This window comes from Actinia tenebrosa, unplaced genomic scaffold (assembly GCF_029948245.1).
Source record: "Actinia tenebrosa isolate PJP-AT-01 unplaced genomic scaffold, QUT_ActTen_1.0 PGA_scaffold2__45_contigs__length_23673736, whole genome shotgun sequence".
Lineage (NCBI taxonomy): Eukaryota > Metazoa > Cnidaria > Anthozoa > Actiniaria > Actiniidae > Actinia > Actinia tenebrosa.
The window spans coordinates 105,459-118,283 of record NW_028292579.1 but is presented as its reverse complement, the minus strand read 5'-3'; the positions used below and the strand labels follow the sequence as shown (position 1 = coordinate 118,283).

The 12,825-nt window shown below is 37.6% G+C and overlaps 2 protein-coding genes across 2 annotated transcripts in view; both read right to left on the bottom strand.

Annotated features, from left to right (window-relative positions):
• LOC116303871 (calcium-transporting ATPase type 2C member 1) overlaps nt 1-7,252 on the bottom strand; it is a 29,425-nt gene extending 22,173 nt beyond the window's left edge. The window contains exons 1-3 of the mRNA XM_089033936.1: nt 6,839-7,252; nt 3,431-3,520; nt 1,326-1,361 (exon numbers count right to left, since the gene is read on the bottom strand). Coding sequence (XP_088890062.1) covers nt 1,326-1,361; nt 3,431-3,520; nt 6,839-7,111 — 399 coding nt within the window. The 5' untranslated portion in view covers nt 7,112-7,252. The remainder of the gene's footprint in view (nt 1-1,325; nt 1,362-3,430; nt 3,521-6,838) is intronic.
• An 825-nt stretch (nt 7,253-8,077) lies between these two features.
• Nucleotides 8,078-12,818, bottom strand: LOC116303872 (arrestin domain-containing protein 3). The gene is made up of 5 exons (XM_089033872.1): nt 12,570-12,818; nt 10,237-10,463; nt 9,464-9,671; nt 8,882-9,042; nt 8,078-8,358 (listed from the first exon to the last, which is right to left on the bottom strand). The coding sequence occupies exons 1-5, from the start codon at nt 12,793-12,795 to the stop codon at nt 8,236-8,238; spliced, it is 945 nt and encodes a 314-aa protein (XP_088889998.1). The 5' UTR covers nt 12,796-12,818; the 3' UTR covers nt 8,078-8,235.
• Nucleotides 12,819-12,825: the final 7 nt, after the last annotated feature.

Sequence of the window (12,825 nt, the reverse complement as noted above, 5' to 3'; positions counted from 1 at the left end):
ATATGTGACTGAAAACCTCATGGGTATGAAAATTTTGATAGGGCTTTGCAAAATAGACCTCTTCAGCTCTGGCGTAATGTTTTCCCATTTCAGACCATGTGTCATTCCCTAGAGTATCCTTTCTTTGTTTAAGGTTTGCGCTCGGTTGCACATGAGAAGACACATGAATATGGTTACAGCTCAAACAAAGAATCTTATTCTCAAGGGAATGACACGTGGTCTGAAATGGGAAAACATTACCCCAAGCTGAAGAGGTCTATTGAACAGTGATGTTTAGGGAATGAATAGGTTGTCTGAAATTGTTGGGTGGAGAAATGAAATAAATGGGGGACAACAATTCAAAATGAAATAGATCAGAAAACATTGCAGAGATTTAATTTTTTTCCAGTCTGGTATCCTAAGAATCATGTGTTCTGATTGGCTACGCAATCAGGCATATATCTTTGACCATGGTCTGGTTATCTGAGATAACAGATTGTTAAACAACAACAAAATTTACAAAACATGTGGAAAAGTGAATGCAGGAAAAAAAACAAATTAATAGCCCCCTTCACAGTTCCCTGCGCCATCTTGAAAGGTAGTTGTGCCTTTGCATCGAACCGAGACGAAGGGTGACCTTGCAATGACAGAGACCTTTTTTAACACCTTGGACAATTATTCACGTCTCTATCATTAATTGCAAGCTCACAGTTCGTCTTTCTTCGATGCAAATGCATTGATGGGACAGGGAAATGTGAAAGGGGCATTTAAAGGATATTTGCATTTTTTCATTTTGACATGAATTTAAATTCAGCATCAAATATTTCTCATGATTTAGTGTTTCACAATGGACGTAAATTCATGTCGAGCGACTGGCGTAGCGTTTCTTAATGGGCATAAATTTATGTCCAGAGACAAATATTAATTTTTCTTGTGTTGCAGCATTTTGTGATGGACATAAATTTATGTCAATCGATAAAATTCAAATGTATCTCAAACATATATATTTGAAAAAGCCATTATGTCATTGAGCTCATGAAACTGTACATCCCTAGTCACTTGTACTTTGAAATCCAACCACATTGTACAAAAATGAAAATTTTCATCATAAATAAGAGATATGCAAAAGAGCAAATATAACTCTTAACTTGTTTTAAAAATTGTTTGCCATCCTAAAGTCAGTCCAGAAAGGGAAAACCTGTGCCTTCTATCTTGAAAATGGAAGATACATTCAAAACCTTGGGCACAGTGTTCCCTGACCTCCTGGCTGGTAAATGACCTCGAAAGCTCTAACTTCTGAATAAACAGGAGTCATTACAAAGTGATGGAACTGTCTCTACACATACCTGTATGAATGCTACTGTAACTACAATAAGAATAGCCTGAAAGGTAAGAGATAATAGATTAGAATATAGACATATGACAAAAGTAACAATTGCTTTTGACAGACCTGTCTTACAGTGCTTTTCATTATTCTGTGACCTACCAGACTCAAGACATCTGGCATTTTGGCTTCCGTCAATCAAACTTACAATGGGCCGAGCTCATTCCAATCTGCATGAGCCATAATAAAATAGAATCAGAGACAACCGTTCCCATGACGTCTTTAAATGGGCACTGAGGTATTTTGACTCCAATCATACAGCCGTACAATCAAAACGTTAAAATGTTTGAGAAAATGTCTTTCAATAAAATTGTTTCAGTTTGCAATTTCCATAATCAATGTGATAATCTGTGTCTATGAGCTGCATACTGAAATTTGGTTTTTCCCATCAATCAAACCTAATCAGTTGGTACCCAAATTTCAGCATGTAACTTGGAGACACAGAGTTCGCATGTTTATGAAAGTTGCAGCAATACTTGATCTTCAGGATTGCATGAAGAACTATTAACACTTTGTAGCCATGTTTACTGCAACATGTGAGTTGCGTTGGCTGTTGAGTTGCAAGAATTTTTTAATCAGTTGCTCTCAGTCAGAACGAACTCAGCCCTATGTGAGTTTGATTGACGAAGTCAAAATGTTGGACGTCTGGAGTCGGTACGCAGAATTATGAAAAGCACTGTAATTGGTAACCATTTGCACTAGGGCCCAGTGAAGTGATTATCTCTGGTTTAATTTCCCCTTCACAATAACCTAACATGCTAAATTGTGTAGTTCCAGAAAATATCCATACCCCATCCACAGAGGAAATTAGAAATTCTGGAGGGGAGGGGGGTCAGAGAATGAACAAAATTACAGAGTTTATATACAAGAAAATTGGAAGTTCCTGTGGGGTAGGGGGGTTCTTTTACAAATTACCTCTATTGTGGAGGTATGGATATTTTCTGGAACTACACATTTCAATTTCTTCTGTGACTTGTTATTAGTCATGTCCTAACTTAGATAATAAAGAGATAATATTACTTGGGCGCGCAGAGATACGAATTTTATCTCCAAGTGAGATATCTAAATTGAACACGAGAAGATAAAATTCGTATCTCCAAGCGGCCATGTAATGTTCTGTTTATTATATAGATATCGATGAAACTTAAATAAAACAAAAGCTCAAAATTTCTTTATTAAAATAGCAAGCTGATTCAACAGCGATATCTTCACGTGTGAAAGATATGGTATCTTCCACTGGTGAAAGATATCAAATTTTCGACACTAGATAAAACCTGGTATTTCATCGATATCTATATGATAATATATAAATTACATATATATCAAGCATTACACAAAGTCTCAATGCTTTACAGTGATAATTCCTCAGTTGGTTTCAAGGAGATTCTATCATTGACTGTACTGTACATGTATATTCATCAGTATACATACACATAATTAAAAAAACGTTGTCGGGTTCAAAAAAAGGTTATATCATCAAAGCTAAGACCGAAGGAGAGCATGGGAAGACAAACAATTATGCTAATTTCATGCGTATTGCAGTTTTCCCTTCCTGTGCACATTTTATGTATCATGGCTTTGGCATGTTGTTAATCTAGGTCGACCGACTTTGCTCTACTGTGCATTTTTACATGTGTATATGCAAACATAATAGTAATGATGAAAAGGTAAATTATACACCGTGAAAAGATGAAAAAACTTACTGACGTTTCGACGCTAGTCCTTCGTCAGAGTAATGAGCGTATAACTAGAGTCCGAAAAGTCAGTAAGTTTTTTCATCTTTTCACGGTGTATAATTTACCTTTTCATCATTACTGTTTCATTAGAAACACCGACGCAGCTCACACTAGTTTTTAGCTAGTTATATCTTTGCAAATATAATACATATTTCGGAGTACCCAAGATCCTTTTCACTCTTAGCTTCGAAGATGTGACCTTCTCGAACCTGACTACGTTTTTTCAATTAGGTGTATACAATATATATCATTATACACTGTACTGTATCTTGCGATAACAATTTGTCAAGCATTAACACTAGATGATGATTTATATATTACGTATACTTACCACTGTTATGCTAAAGGCATCATCATACTGACCCATACAAACACTAACAAAACCTGATGCTAGTAATAACAAGATCATTGGCTCCTTGAACTGCAAATATCAAGACAAAATAGTAATAAGCATTAATAGTTACTATTACAGAGTACATAGAGGATATCAGTCAGCAAAGCATCTGATATGGCTGTGTACTTTTACGAGTAACAGGGTATTTTGGCGAGCCTTTAGGCAAGTGAAAATACAAATGACAAGTAAAAATGCAAAGCCGTATCAGATGCTTAGCCAACTGATAAGTTGTTTATCATTTAATTCTGCAAAGAAATGTTCAAACTTCCTCTAAACTCTATCGTACCCGATCACTAGCAGATGAGAAGTCACTAGGTCTCATATCAGGCATGTTCTTTTCCTGTATCATGCACGTTCTTTGCAGAGTTAAATGATAATAATTATATTGTCTACTGATGAGAATATGTGGACCATGTAGCACTTATGAATTAAATGAAGATATAGAAACATAGATAAGTTATAGTGCTTGGGAACAAGGTTATTCTGGGCGAAAGCCCTTGGAATTAAATTCTGAAAAATTAATTTCCGACCACGCTGGGAACTGAACCCAAGACCTTCGGAATTGTACTACCGATGCTCTACCAGCTGAGCTAAAGGTCAGACTGAGAGCATCTATTTTACCCCAGCCTGCTCTCAGTCTCAGCTCTCAGTCTCAGCACTATAACTTATCTATGTTTCTATATCTTCATTTATATTGTCTACTATAAGTCTGTAGTTGGAGGGGGTAACTGAAAAATGTTTATACATGTACCGTCGTAGTTCCTAAATATTCTGATTTGATTCAAGCCCCCCATTTTCATGAAAGCTTGTCACAAGTTACTTTGTGTCACCAGCAAATCGATATCTGGTTGGCACATGAATAACACATAGAAAATGAAAAATTTAGACACTAAATCTTCAATGTTTTTTTGTAACTACCTTGCTCAGCTGTTTCATAATTAATACACCCTCAAGTTCAATATCATGCACCTATGAAATGTTAAGCCCCAGGGTCGGGGGGGGGGGGGGGGGAGGTGATCTAAGGGGAATTTATATTTTGAATAGTCTCTTTTGTCATTCGGTAAATGTGTTTTTTTGACCAATTTAAAGACTCAGATCTGCACAGGCTCAGCCTGGTTTAAAAGCAAATCATTTGCAAAAGTCAACTGTAATGTAAAGAGTGCGCAAGTTGAACGATACCAATGTTTTGAAATCCTACAGATTTTTTATGTCATCTATGAACAGCGGACTTATAAACGTGGCTAAGCTTGAGTCTGTGGTCTTCAAAGACAGTGGTATGCATTGATCAATGCCAAACTGGTGACAGTATTTCTAATCCCAAATTTCCACCCTTAGAACACACGTTTATTGTATTTTCTGGCTATTTTCAAGATGGCAGCCATGTCAAATCCCCTACTGTGGAGACATTGAATGATACTGTATGTCAATAGCAATTTCCATGGTTACTAAAATAGATATCGCAAAGCCTTGTGGGATCAAAATGTGGATAAACATTGCAAGCAAATGCTTTGATTACATGGAAAAGAATAATAATATCAGTCGAAAAACCATAGTTCTTCCGGCACTAGAGAAAAATGTTTGAATTGAGAAACTTTTTTTGTTTGTTTTCTCAAAGTATACAAAATATTTTACGAGCATACTTTTTTTTAGCATACTTTAGTGGGACCAAGATACTATATTAATAAAGACAATATGAAAGAATTAGCCTTAACTTTCAAGCATGGACACTAAGTTTTGGCATTTTGTAAAGTCCATTTGTCAGGCATGTTTGAAAGTCAAATTTACATCTTTTTACAATACAGTTGAATCCCAGCAGCTCGAACCCTCGGTAACTTGAATCTTGCTCTAACTTGAATCAACATTAATTTCCCTTGATTTATGCCATACTTTTACTGTAATTTTACCCTTGGTAATTCAAATGAATTACTGTACTGTCTACTCAAAGGGATTTTTGTTTCCCCTCTGGTCACATTCTATAGAATTTTACCTTCAATCACTCAACCTTTGTTTTAAAACATAACGAGTCAAAACACATGCTGGAATATTAATTTAATTTATTTTAAAGCATCAGTAAATTGTGAATGTGTTAGTTTATTCCAGTGAGAACACTGTTTTTTTACGATAAAGCTGAGTCAGCAGAAAGTCCTTTCAACTAGTTTTTAACAAAAAATAAGCTTTGCTGCTTAGTTCTGTGTTATTAACCAAATAAGTACTGTAAATGTTGTTCGTTTTAAGCTTTTTGCCATCATAAACCTGATTAAAATGCATTATTTTGGAAGAAAAATAAATTTTAGAGCAAAACATGGTAATTTATTCCTTATCTTCCAATAAATTGAACTCCCAATAACTTGAACCTTTTTTCATTTCCCTTGGAGGTTTAGCTACCGGGATTCAACTGTAACATGAAGATATTTTGACAAATTTGCATACCCACTTAGAGCATGTGCAGACATTTTTCACTCATGTCAGTAGTTCTTTCATGAATTGGAAACAATAAGACTAGTTACATTAAATATTTTTCAAGCATGTTAGCATGTACACTTTGCATTTTGTAAACGTTGCTTCAGTCGAGGTGGTTGTCCAAATCAATCGAACAAACAGGTCGATTCAGCTGAAAATTTGAACACAAAGATAAAACCAAACATAATCTTTGTGGAACAGATTCTTTGTGGAAGAGAAAGCTGTAGTCAAGTTTTGCTTCCGTATCGTACGCGAGCACACTGTGATCGAGATCAAAACGTGATCCAATTGTGAGCAACAATAAAGAATGGTGCGAACAAATTGCAAGCAGATTGCAAGCACTTGGTGCGATCAGCTTGCGATCTGCTTGCTCAAAAAACGTGATTAATGTGCACGTTTCTGGGCTGTACTGTAGGCTTGGCTTGTCCTCATTTCAATCCCATGATGCACAATATTATTGTGATGTCATCCAAGGAAAATGCTATTTTCAAAGGGTACCCCTCCCACCCACCCCAGTAGGGCATAATATTGATAGGTGCATTAAATCTAAGAATGAATCATTTCTAAGTAAAGCAAAATGTATATTTATTTTAAAAAGTGTCCTAAAATATTGGACTAGAGGTATAAAAACTAGTAACCTAATTTTGCATCAGTTTTATGAGCCGTAGTCGTCTACCAATTTTTTTTAGGATAGTCTACCATTGAATTTAAGTTAATTGGTTTTTCAAAAATTAGAGCTTTAAAAAGGATGTGCAGTTTTAAGAGAATATAACGTCTTTTCAGCTGAAAAAACAACACAATTAGAAACTCAGAAACCGTAGTAATTTTAAATCAAAGATGTTATCTTTTATGTAACAAAAATAACAGTAAAAGACCTGCTCTAACCTGATCAAGATATTTTTTCCACAGAGACGTCTCTTCAGATACGTCGAATTCATTCCATCCATGTAGCATTCTCCGTCGTTCAATCTCATCGTTTGTTAATCCCCGAGTCTCACTAGTATTAAATTGTTTGATTACTTCTTCTAACGATAGGGAAGAAGCTCTTCCAGATGAAATAACTGTAGCCATCATAACTGGAGCTTCACTCAACTCAGATTCCTGAATCTCTCGAATATTAACAGGCTTACTTTCCTCTACGACTCCTTTTGTAGGCATTTTCTACGTCCCAATTGCAGCATTTTCTCTTGTTATTATATGGACATGGCGTTAGGATGGTTGTGTCGGAGAATAAAGGATTTTTGACGCCGAGAAATGAGAAATATTTCGACTTCTTTCCCCGTTTTTACTCTATTTTTTCTTTTGGTATGTTTTCACCCACAATCCCTTGCTCTCTTAGGCTACCTAGAGTGGATAATATAGGGGAGGGGTGGGGAGTTGTTCTAAAAACGGCTTGGAATATTTTTTTACATGAAATAATTGTGGTTTTTAAAAAAAACTGCTTCACAAACGCCTTTTACCATGTTTCCTTAAAATTTGAGTCGCTATCTTTTAGGAAGAAGAAGGCAAAGGTAAATATAAGAAACATACCACAGGGAACCCATCATAACTTTTTAGGGTTGCCCATTTTGGGCAGGGGGTTGTGGGCAAGTGAGGAAATGAATATAGCATGGATGAATGCATGTAAAGGTGGATGAACAGAAAGATGGATAGGTGGGAAGAAGGAATGGATGGATGAAGAAATGGATGCTTAGATAGATGGATGAGGGGTAGACAAATGGATGGCCGTACGTTGTCTTTTTTTTATTGAATTAATTAGAGCAAAATGTCGCATCCCGAGGTTTTACAAATAGTTTTTTACGTATTCGTTGCTCACTCGCTAGAGTACAAACACTATGAGTGTATAACATAAATACCACTAAATACTGCTAAATTATGCTAATCCTATTGTTTTCTATTGTTTAATTAGCACTATTTACTACTAAATAGTGCAAAGTGTTGCACACTTTTAGTGTTTGTACTCTACTCTAGCAAATAAAATACGTCGACCCTCTTATCTCCTCCCTCCTTCTCTCGAGCTCTGACCTACAGTAGAAGTAGATGTGCGCGGTATTTGAGGGGGAGGGGGAGGGGGAGGGGGAGGGGGAGGGGGAGGGGGAGGGGGAGGGGGGGGGGGCAGGGGTAGATCAAATAGTTTGTGGACTCCTCATCAATTCACAATCATTTATGTTTTGTGAAACAAAGTCGTTAACGGTCGCTCTTTCAACTCCAGGAAGGTTAATATTCAAGTTAGCTTAGATGGTTGCCTCAACAACACACTACTTCATAAAGTATTTTCCTATTCAGACATCCAAAGGGCCATTCATTATCAGTCTATCGATCTGTGTCGAGTGGACGTTACCAATATCAATGGGAAAACTAAAATGCGATCTCTTGTTGTAAGCTCCTTGAATGTGGATAAATATCTAGAAATTAGAAAAAAGATGACAAAGATAAGATGCAGGGAATACATTCCACCATTTTGTTCCTTGCATTTCTACATCAACATGCGAGATGAGAGTTGTGTGTTTAGAACATTTCATGTAGAGTTAGTTAGTGTTTAGTGTGTCGTATAACTTAAGTACTAATACATCCATCCATCCATCCATCCCACCTTCCTTTCTTTGTTTCATTCATTCATTCATTCGTTCGTTCGTTCGTTCGTTCGTTCGTTCGTTCGTTCGTTCGTTCGTTCGTTCGTTCGTTCGTTCGTTCAACATAAAAGCACAAAAAATTCTGCATTAGTCTCAGATCGCCCATTACAGATCTCCAACCGACAGCGTTTTCTGTAATAGCTGTATGTGTTAGCCATTACAAGTTTAAGGGAAAAGCTGGGTGGAGTTGGATTTGCAGTTCATTTTGGGGATGTCTTGGAAATAAAACACTCCCACAATGCACTGCAATGCCAACTCGACCCAGTTTTTTCCTTAAACTCGGTAAGGCCAATACCTCAACTGAGTATGCAGTTCTAATGATTCCAGTAAGGCTCGTAGGCTTAACGTTCGGAATCTTCATACTCATGCCTTCAATATTCGCATCTTGCCCTCTCGCCACACCTTCTGTTCTTGTACGACACAGGTGCTTTTCTTTATCTTGACGCTCTCGACTTTCTGTCAGACAACAATTCAGAAATATTTTAGACATGATGTCTGCCGTGATTTGTTTATTAAGTGAGATTTCCCACCCATGAAACAGGTTTTTAGGAATACTTTGAGTGAAAATTCATGACCGTACCCTATCGGTTACTAAGCGTGCTGTAAGTCAGTACCGTATGTTTCCCACTCATACGAGAACCATTTTTATGGGAAGCCATTTCAATGTTACGGCATGTCGTACCGTGTACGTGCTGTAAGTCAGTACCGTATGTTTCCCACTCATACCATAACCATTCTAATATAGAGCTTGATAGGGCATTTTGATTGTCATCATAGTTCTACCGCTGTAGTGCTGCCTTCTCCCTTCCCTACCTTCCCGGGCCCAGCGACTACCCTGAAGTCTACATACTACATGGTCAGCGGTATTGCTACTTACTAGTTCCGTAAGCATAAGTCGTCCTTTGACACAAGTACATCTCAATATCCGTGACGTCACGACTGGATTTATTATCGATGTATAACGATGCCATGACCTCGTCACCAACATAATACCCTCCTCGGTCTAGCCTGGCCGTAATGGACAGGGAACCAGTAGAACAGCAGGTATAGCCGATACTTCTGGTCTGTTGTTGTCGTTGAATTGTCTGAAAGAACAGTGAGGAAAATCACCAAAGACCGGGGAAAAATCCTTGTCGCACAGGAAAAAACCAACAAAGCAACACACTGGCAGGCAGGTCTGAGGGTTGAACTTAAAGCCAGGCAGTCGTGAGAAGTGGCGCCTTCACGGCATCACACAACCACCGTCTTTTATTAAACTGCTTCGGGCTCTAAGTTACGATGTGTTCTATAAATATTGGAGTTTTCTTGTGACTGTGAAAAGCTGGCGGCAAGAACACGGTCATGACATTCACGTTGCGCGAGTATTTACTTTCCATCCAATCAAATACTCAGAACAAGGGAAGAACACGTCACGGTGACGGTCACGCAAGGGTAACGCCACTACCAGACCAATCACATTGCACGAGAAAAAATCAGCCAATCAAAATTCAAGAAAACATGGTCACGGCACGGCACTCTTACGGCACTGAGCTTTTCAATAATAGGTTTACTATAATAGGTGCTATGGTTTGACTATGTGTCATTTTCTTGATATTGATCCTTTCAAATTTCAAACTTTTGCTTGTAAATTACGAGAAAAAAGAGACTTACTAATAACGATTCGTCGATGACGACAAAATCGATGACAGGGACATTGATGGCCGTGGTGTCATCGATCATCTGGTTAGGCCTTTTGATCCGAGCCTCGATCGTGTACCTGATGTAACCACGCCTCCCTGAGTGAGAACCAGGAAGATCTGCATCAATAGGCAGATGGAAGGAGAATGGGAACGAGTAGTGCCCAGGCCTTAAAACACCACCCATGTGTCGTACTTGAACTAGAGGATTTGAAACATTGAATCTGTTAGGTAGAGTGTATACCATATATCCGTGCAAAAGTTAACTAACAAAATTGTACGAATTAGTGCGAAGTTTTGTAGGTCTACGGTCTACTAAGGTCGTAAGTGTCGTACTTGAACTAGAGGATTTGAAACATCGAGTCTGTTAGGTATAGAGTGCATACCATATGTTCGTGAAAACGTTAACAAACATTATAGTACACTCAACAAAATTACTCGACTCTGATTGGTCGAGAGGAGTACAATTATAGCGTTAATTGTACTCCGTAGGAGTACTGAATTAAGTCGCTATGGCAACACGGCCAAAACAATGTCAAAACAATTATTTTCTATCATTTTGTACTTAAAAAACATAAATTTTAAAGCCGTAAGAACTAATCTTTTTTATGCATTTCAGTTGCGCGATGGACTGAAAATCGGCTGCCAAATAGAATACAAAGATGAACGGTGTCGCTTAGCAATTTTTACTGAAATTTTGTTGAGTGAACTATAAACAAAAAATCGCACGATCTTCTCGTACAATTTGGAATTACACTCGTAATGTTTTGAAAGTTCCTTAATTGCACTCGCCTAAAGGCTCGTGTCTATTAATTTCCAAATTGTACTCGAGATCGTGCGATTTCCTATACAAATTGTACAAATTAGTGCAAAGCTTTTTAGGACTACGTACGTTCTACTAAGGTCTACTGAACTTACGTTGAGTTTTTCACAAATATATGGTATGCACTGCATTTTCGAAAGTCACTGTTACAAAAAACGAAAGTTATTTATGCGAAAACAATAGTCGTTGTTGTCTAGAAAAGTTCGTCATTTATCAGGCACTAAGGTGCTAGATAGCTGGTATTTGGGCCACCCATTCCCATCAGAGGCAATAGACCTAGGTAAAAATAAATCCATTATCATGAATTGACCTAATTCACTATGACGTCACTACTTGTTTATGTGGGGGATAGAATCGCCAAATCCAATAGAAAATTCAACAAAATTTGCTCCTAGCGAAACAGTTTAATCTAAAATGGCCTGGTTTTCAGATATAATATGTGTTAATATGTACTGAAAAATATTCTGAGAGTTTGCTGGCTATTCTACTTCTCTTCGTGGATTGATACGGGTTTTAGAACAATTTTCGGTGAATTTGCGTTGATTTGACCCCCCCCCCCGACGACCATGATCCTTTGCGTTTAAACAATAGATTGTTAAAGATTGTTTTAATGTGACGTCATAGTGAATTAGGGCAATAAGCATTTTCATAGTTTAAGAATCGATTCCACTGCGCATGCGATTTTATCCCGAATTTCTCACCTTTTTTTGTCTAAACCTTCATTTGTTCTTAAATAAACAAAAGGAGGTGAGAAATTCGGGATAAAATCGCATGCGCAGTGGAATCGATTCTTAAACTATGAAAATGCTTATTAAGCATTGATATACACTTATTTCAATAAAGTTAGTCACCCGAAAAGCTACACAGCTGAGACCGACAAGGATTATGGATAGATACATTTTACATGTTTCAACCGCTTGATAACTGCTGATGGACTCGAGATCTTTTACCAGTTAAAAGTTCACCTCCTCTGAGCATCTTCAACTGCTACAGTTTGTTTTAAAAGCTTCACTTGTTGAATATAGAATATTTCCCATGATTCTCAGCGATCACAGCTTTCTAGGTTTTTGGTGACCAACTTTATTGAAATAAGTATATTTGTAAAGGCGATAGACGATAGGTCATTCCACCGATCCACGGATTGGAATGACTGGTTTTCAGTTTTTAATTAATAATGCCGTCAAAAACACGCAGGTTTGTCGGGGTTGTATCGCAGGTTATCCGAGTTGTATCGTGAATGCGAGGGCAACATGAAAAATATCACTTTTTTAGGCTTCGATAATTTCGGTTTAGTCAGTTGTGTGTCCTCGATTCCATTCGGTCTTGGAATGATCTTCGCCTATCGCTTATCTTCTTTGAGTCCGACAGCCTTTCTTGAAATAGTCGTACACTGCTCATTTGGTCTGTTCATGTACTCAAATGTCGCACTACCTAACGTAAACTTTGACGGCAGCTCTTACCAACATCTGTTTAAGTTCACCTACCTTCATCAAGTAATGCTATTACATCAGCATAATAACTTTCCATTCCAACGAATGTAGTTCTTCCTTTATCGCATTCCACTTTCCCTTTACCAGAAAAACAGAGAAACAAGCTCTGTATTTTAATCTGTGTGTTTAGTACGAGACCCACATCGCCGGTTATCGTATCGCCTGTCGTATAAACCTGCTCTGGAGGTGCGAGATTAATCGTGAAGCTTTCAATCGCCATCAATGGACTTTTCAGCGTCGTATTTTCCTT

Bases quoted from the DNA above. Each gene is read 5' to 3' on its own strand.
- LOC116303872 (XM_089033872.1), bottom strand. From the start codon at position 12,795: ATGGCGATTGAAAGCTTCACGATTAATCTCGCACCTCCAGAGCAGGTT. The intron at 10,464-12,569 runs GTAGGTGAACTT...CAAATCCTCTAG, and splicing joins AATAGCATTACTTGATGAAG to TTCAAGTACGACACATGGGT. The intron at 9,672-10,236 runs GTAAGTCTCTTT...CTGTTCTTTCAG, and splicing joins TCATCGACGAATCGTTATTA to ACAATTCAACGACAACAACA.